The sequence below is a fragment of the Sceloporus undulatus genome, chromosome 2 (genome assembly GCF_019175285.1).
Source record: "Sceloporus undulatus isolate JIND9_A2432 ecotype Alabama chromosome 2, SceUnd_v1.1, whole genome shotgun sequence".
Lineage (NCBI taxonomy): Eukaryota > Metazoa > Chordata > Lepidosauria > Squamata > Phrynosomatidae > Sceloporus > Sceloporus undulatus.
This window is the reverse complement of record NC_056523.1, coordinates 156,061,062-156,068,310: the sequence shown is the minus strand read 5'-3', so window position 1 is coordinate 156,068,310 and position 7,249 is coordinate 156,061,062. Positions and strand designations below refer to the sequence as shown.

The 7,249-nt window shown below is 41.9% G+C and overlaps 1 protein-coding gene across 2 annotated transcripts in view; it reads right to left on the bottom strand.

Annotated features, from left to right (window-relative positions):
- PRKCA (protein kinase C alpha) overlaps positions 1–7,249 on the bottom strand; it is a 285,172-nt gene that overhangs the window by 138,989 nt on the left and 138,934 nt on the right. For both annotated transcript variants that reach the window (XM_042455224.1, XM_042455225.1), the window contains exon 3: positions 1,198–1,280. In XM_042455224.1, the coding sequence (XP_042311158.1) occupies positions 1,198–1,280 (83 nt within the window). The remainder of the gene's footprint in view (positions 1–1,197; positions 1,281–7,249) is intronic.

The window sequence follows — 7,249 nt, the reverse complement described above, 5'->3', positions numbered from 1 at the left end:
ATGATGATGATGATGATGATGATGATGATGATGATGATGATGATGATGATAATAATAATAATAATGGGGTTTGGTGCTGTTGTGCATGGAAACAGCTTCTGGATGAAATTGTAGTAGGGCCATTAATTTGTTTGGACATCTTTGCATGGAAATGAATTTCTATAACTTGAATGTTTTTGAAAGTAGAAAGAGCTCAAACTCAGAAGCAAAGCATATGCAGTTCCAGCCCAGCTCTAAATTTGTAGTCTGCTGTATGTTGGGAACTACTCTGGGGTGGGAGAGGGGAGAGGAAGCAACCTCTAGAAAATGGATGCTATCCCACAAAAGCTATACACAATATGCGTAATGCAAAACTGTCTCCCGAACATACCAATTTGAAGTTCTCATAAGGTGTGAGTAAACAAAGTCTGGCCCCACACTTACTGTATGAAATAATATAGCCCAGGAAGAGGATTTTCACTTGAGTCTGCCTATTCAGCTTCCCAGCAAACATCAAACTCATATTAGAGCACATATTTAAAAGGATAGTTGCTAGATTCCCTAAGAACTAGGACATTTCCTGGCAGGCAAAAATGTTCACAATGCTGTGTAAGTTCCAGGCTCAGAAATATAGAACTAATAAAACATCTGTTTTCTTTGCAAAATAAAAGTGTGAAATTGTTTTTATTTTGCAACAGAACAGAAAATAACATATGGAAACTTCAACATCTTCAATGAAACTAGTTACCTAAATAAATAAATAGGATTAAATTTAATATAAAACAATATTTCTCATGGTTGGAAATCCATTATTTGAATATACCATCTTTTACACTGAGGCACCAATCTGTATTCAATATGACGAACAGGTTTGGGCATTAATAAAAATTACTTTATGAACATATATTCATTTCTTTCTCTCTCTCTCTCTCTCTCTCTCACACACACACACACACACACACACACACACACACCACCTATTGATATTTCTTGATTTTGTTTGTTTGGTACCTCTTCTTCCCCTTGTTTCTCTTTCATTCGCTTAGATGTTTATGACCATCTATTATCATGAAAAGAACATGCAGCAACCCAAGAAACAATGAAAGGAAAATATCAAAGAACATATTAACCATCTCTTGCACTGACAACATTCATTATCCTTTTCAAAAAAGAGCAACACATCAAAACAGACCAGAAACCAAAGTCTATTATACTTACATCAGTGTCAGGCCCTTTGTCTGCCCCAGGACATGAGAAGGTAACAAATTCATGGCACCTTTTGTGAACCACAAAACAGCAAACTAGAAAGAGAAGGAGAAAATATATATACAGGTGACCAGACTTTTAAGACATGGATCAATTTACATGCATGCAGTTATCATCTAAAGTGGCTTAAAAGCCATCTGTCTTCTGCAGGGGTAGGCAACCTTTTTGAGCCGGGGGCCGGGTTGGTGTCCCCCAGACAACCGGGGGGGGGGGGGGGGGGGAGTAAATAATTAAATAATTAAATAATATAGGACAACATTTTCAAATGTAGGACATATATTTTTTTTAATGGGGCACAAGCGAAAAAATTTGATGATTTTTTAAAAATGTTAATATAAATGCATGTTTCTTAGGCATGATCAGAATGGAGGACATTTGGGCATTACAGTCCGTCCTTGCCTTACGCGGGGGATCCGTTCCAGATCCCGCCACGTCAGGCGAATTCCGCCTATGCTCGAGCCCCATTGGAAACAATGAGGCTCATGTGCGGCAGCGCGGGAGCACGCAGGGTGCAACAGGCGTGCGCGCCCATTCAATTGAATGGGACGCGCTGCCCCTTCCGCCCCGTGCACGCCCCGCGGCTTGAGCATGTATGCTCAAGGCCGCGTATGCCACGCCTGTGTATGGCGCGGGTGCGCTGTCTTCCCAGACAGAGGGGAGAAATTTGCTCCCCTTTCTGGCCCCCCCCCCCCCCCCCCCCGCATTCCAAACAGCATATTTGGGCACTGAACATGGCTTTACTTAAGATGGCCTCTTGCATATTTCAGAGGCTTATTGCATAACCAAACTCTTTGGGTTTCACACTGAACATGAGTAACATGGCTATGCATATTGAACATGTCAAGGTGGTTTCACAGTTCTTGCACCAAGCGTACTTCTCAGAAGTGTGTACTTGGTCAAGGGACTGTGGTTTTTCTTCACTGCGCATGAGTTTGTAAAAATCACAGCAATTTACATTGGCCATGCCTCTGAAGCTGGCTCATATCAATATCACCATCACCATCACCATCATTGTTAAAACAAAGCAGACCTGTAAAAACGGAATGGAAATCCTCCTCCTCCTCCTCCTCCTCCTCCTCCTCTTCCTCCTCCTCCCTTCCTCCTCTTCCTTCCTTCCTTCCTTCCTTCCTTCCTCCCTCCTCCTCCTTCCTTCCTTCCTCCCTCCTCCTCCTTCCCGCACGCCTGCGCTGGAGGCCAATGGCCCCACGCACCTGCGCTAGAGGCCCCGCACGCTTCCGCAACAGGCCAAAGGCCCCACGGGGCCTTTGGTGGCGGCAATCGATAGCAGGACCGAGCTAGGGCCAGTCCCAACGGCTCAGCGGGCCGCATGTGGCCCACGGGCCGTAGGTTGCCGACCCCTAGTCTTCTGAATCGTTCAAATGACAGATCAAATCATTCACAAATTTTCAGTCTCTTCAAGAGACACAGCATTCCTGCTGTTTGGGTATGTGTTTGCAATTATTTGTAACTGACAACATTACATTCACAAAATATGAACTTCGATCAGAATGGGTTCCTACAAAACTTTGATTTATGATGGATTTTTACTCTCTCAATAGCTAAAGGCAAACAGTTCACAAGTCAACATGATGTACCAGTTGTTTAACATGTAGATAGTAACTATCAAAACAACTTGAGGACAGCCTTACAGCCCTATTAGAGCAACTGTTAACAATATGCAAAGAGGTCTTGTAGTACCTTTGAGTCTAATTGAGAGAAGGAAGATGTAGCGGTTTTCACAGACTTATGTCCAAAACACACTGCAGAAATAATTCAGTTTGAAACCGCTTTTAACTGCCTTGGTTCAGGGCTGGGGAATCCTGGGAATTGTAGTTTATTGTGGCACCAGACCTATCTGACAGAGAAGGCTAAATATCTCACAAAACTACAGTTCCCAGAATTCCATAGTAGCAAGCCATGGCAGTTAAAACAGTCTAAAACTGGACCTTAGTCTACTTCCTCTATGCAGCGAGGAAATAGACTGAGGCCCAAAACAGATGAGCCAAAAGCGTCAACTCGAACCGATCTGGGGGCGTGGTGTACAGATGACGCATGCCCCTGGATCAGGCCAAAGTTGTACCATGACTGCAAAAGGAGCACCAAAAAAGTGCTCCTTGCTGGCACTCCATGGTGGTGAGCAGCCTTGGGACTGCAGCGTCTAATCGCCACAGCCCTGTGCCAAATGGGAAGTGGGTGATACTGGAGCGGCCAGAGGCCACTCCAAGCTGCTGGTCTGCTTGACCCCCAAGTCTAATAAAGCTTATGCTATAACTTCTTTTTTTCTAAATTAGTCTCAAAGGTGCTACAATATCCCTTTGCATATTGTTAACACAACAGTGCAGTAATTCTCAAGCTGTGCAGCATGGGGAAAGAGCTAACGTGTTGTAAAAAAGTGATTAAAGGTTTGCAGGAAAGCAAAGTTTCACCCACAAAGGATGCTTCTTGCTGATACTCCACCTAACTCACTGCTCTGGGCATGCCTCCTTCCATATCAACTACCATCAGTGGTGAGTAATTTCTGCTGCACTGGGGATGGTTACATCATCAAATTCCTCCTAATGAAGAAATGTGGCAATATTACCATGCTGAAAGAGAGCTGCATGTTGCCTCTCTGCACAGATCATTTGTCTGGGCTCCCAAATCACAGGGAATGACCATATAAGAGACTTTCAGAAAACATAGAGGGGAATTAAACACATGGCTGTCCCAACTAGCTACACAGAATTCCAACACAAATTTCATACCAAGTTAACGCTAGAAATGGAGAAAACACTTATTTAAGAACCAGGCTACTGTCCTAAGTCATTATACCATCCAAGGTCACTCAAGAGCTACATATTAATGGTGCCTTAGTGTACCAAGGAAGAATGAGCTACAAGGAACACAGTGCAAAAACATGGGTGGCTGAGTGCCAGAACAGAAAGGGCACCTGGATTATGCATCCCTCTCCCCTCCTTGCCCTTCACGGACTTTACTATTCATGTATTCCCTTCTGCTTTACATTATTAATAATAATGTAAATTATGTTATTATTATATCATAGGTTTCTCAGATATGAAGTAAGATACAGGGTGTCTACAGCCATGGATCAGAGGTGAGGGAAATGTGCATCCCCCCACACAGTGATGGACTGCAATCCCCAGCAGTGGGAGATTGCTGGGAGCTCAGTTAAACAACATTCAGAGAGCCACAGACTGCTCATCATACAGCTCCATAGCAAAATGGAAAGATCCAATCTTATTTACATGGTATAGGGGTACAACCCAGTGTTGTGAGTTGGACGTCCGCTGCCACTAGGCAGATGGTGTCTGGAGTCCTTGTTAACACCAGAGGGAAATGTTAACCGCTCTTTAGTTTAAAGAAAGAGTCAACTTGTATTTATGACCTTGTTTGATACTTCTAGCATTCGCTTAGATGTTTGAGACTAGGAAAAGATATGTGGGGTGGGAACAGACTGGAGAAGTTAATTTTCCTCTGTTGCTAACCTACTCACACTGTTTGCATGTGCTAGCTATTGGGAGGGGAGAAGATAAGTCACACTGGCACACTTTGATATTCTTTGTTTGCTTCTGCACCTTTTCTGAGCCCATCTTCCATCAGCCTTGCCCTGGAGGTTGTGCAACCCAGGAAGAATTTGATCATCACCACTGATCACTGGGGTAGCATTCATTGTTTAAGAGCCCAATTCTACCACCGGTTGTGAGGGAATGCTGAACCCCATCAACAAAAGGCCTGATGTGTATTATCTGCTGCATCATTTACCACCAATAAAGCAACAGCAAAGGCAATGCTTGAAGACAAGAGCCAGAGATGTAAATATATAATTGAATATATCATTGAAAGTTAGGATTGTCTATATCATCGTGCTAGAGAAGAGTTCCATGAATACCATGGACTGCTAAAAAGACCAATAAATAGATCATAGAGCAAATCAAGCCTAAACTCTCCCTAGAAGCCAAGATGACTAAACTGAGACTGCCATACTTTGGACACATCACGAAAAGATAGGACTCGCTAGAAAAGTCAATAATGCTTGGTAAGGTAGAAAGCAGTAGGAAAACAAGGAAATCAAGGCACTGAGTCTGCTTATGTTAATGATAGGGTTACTTGGGGGAAGTTGACTTGATGGCAGTTAACAACAAAACATGTGGCTGTTGTGTTCAGTACTGAAAGAACTCTTTAGAAGACCTGGAATTACACTCAGTTCAGAAACAGAACACTCCATTTCAACTCAAACTGGAAATTGTATTATAATGCTGTATTACATTTTAAAGTACTAAATTAAGATACAGTTCTGTGAAAAACATAGTGTTAAGAAATGTGAAGGTATTACAATGACAGGAGGTAGGCCTATGTTTTAGTTATGTGTAATACATATGGCCAATGGACAGCCCATGGGCTGCATATCTGACCCCTGCTCACTCTCTCTAGAAGATAAACTGCATAGCACTTTGATGCCCCACTGCTTTTTCCCTGGCAGCTGGGACAGAGAAAACCAAACAGACTTATTCCCCAGATGTCAATGGGTTAGGGGGAGAAGCTCACGTGGATGCTGAGATGAAAATAAGTTAAGCAGACTAGAAATAAGACAATCATTAGCAATACAAATACTACTGCAAGTATCCTATGTTCTCTTCAAAATATCCACCTCAGCCAATCCACAGAAGTGCCACTGTTTTTGTATCAACATATCACACAGATAAGCAAGAATATTGCTACTGAAAGAAAAAGAAATCTTTCCTAAGCAGATAAAAAGAAACAATTCTGTCGCTCAGAACAATCCTATGCAATGCTTTAGGTGCCAAACACAAGCTAAAACCACTATAAATTGTGTTTGCATTCTTCCTTTTGGTGCCAAAATCCTACAGCGTGTATTAGAATCTGTTTGGTAATAAACCTCAAATTAATCATTTAACATTTCACTCTTCCAGAATTGCTGTTTTATTTAACAAGTGGGACAGCTGATGGAAATATGATTTTCCTATTATTATTTGTTGTGTGCCTTCAAGTTGTTTCCAACTTATGACAGCCCTAAGACAAACCTATCCTAGGGTTCTCTTGGCAAGATTTGTTCAGAGGGAGGTTGACCTTGCCTTGTTTTGGGGATGAGAGAGTGTTATTTGTCCAGTGGGTTTCCATAGCTGAGTCAAGATTCAAACACTGTCCTCAAAAATCATAATCCAACACTGAAACTACTACATCACATGGCTCTCCTCTGTTATGATCACATGAGTAGATAAATCAGGCTCCAAACCCCCCCCCCCCCGCTGCCACCCATTTACTGTCTTTCCATTGTGCTGAACTGCTCTATGCCTGGGGGCAATGGGACTTGCAGTCCAACATTTTGTTAACTGGTCTAAAACTAGCACTCAGTCTGCTTTCCTTCTGTAAAGGAGGGCTAGACAATTTGGTTCCATTCAGTAATTTTGCATTACTACTCCCACACTCCCTAACCATGTCTGAGACTGATGGGAATTGTAATCCAAGGCATCTGTAGGGCTTACCCTTGTTCTCTGGTCACTAAAGTAAGTAATGGCAAATCACCATATTTGTGTATTACAAATGGCTCATCTAGGAATTTTATACATTATTAACAAATGCCATGCATGTCTGAGCTTGAAGTTTTCTGCCACCTCATATCTTTAGTTTCAATTATCCTGCTTTGAAAGGATCAATTATTAATGATAGATTATAGTAATTAAACTTAATGGTAGATTACAGTAATGGCAGATTGCAGTTATGTTCAGGAATTAAGTGTCTTCTCATTTCAGAATCTATTTTCCTTACTAGTACTGTTACGATTTAGTTAGGCACACATCTATGCCTTTGAGTCCCACCAATCCATCTCACTTGATTTACATGTTAATGTCTCCAGGTTTAATTATGTACAGTCATTTGTATTTTTCTGAGATTAATAAATATGCATATTGAATATATATTACATACATATTGTTGCTGTGTTTGTTGTTGGCAGCCCTAAGGTGAACCTATCATGAGGTTTTCA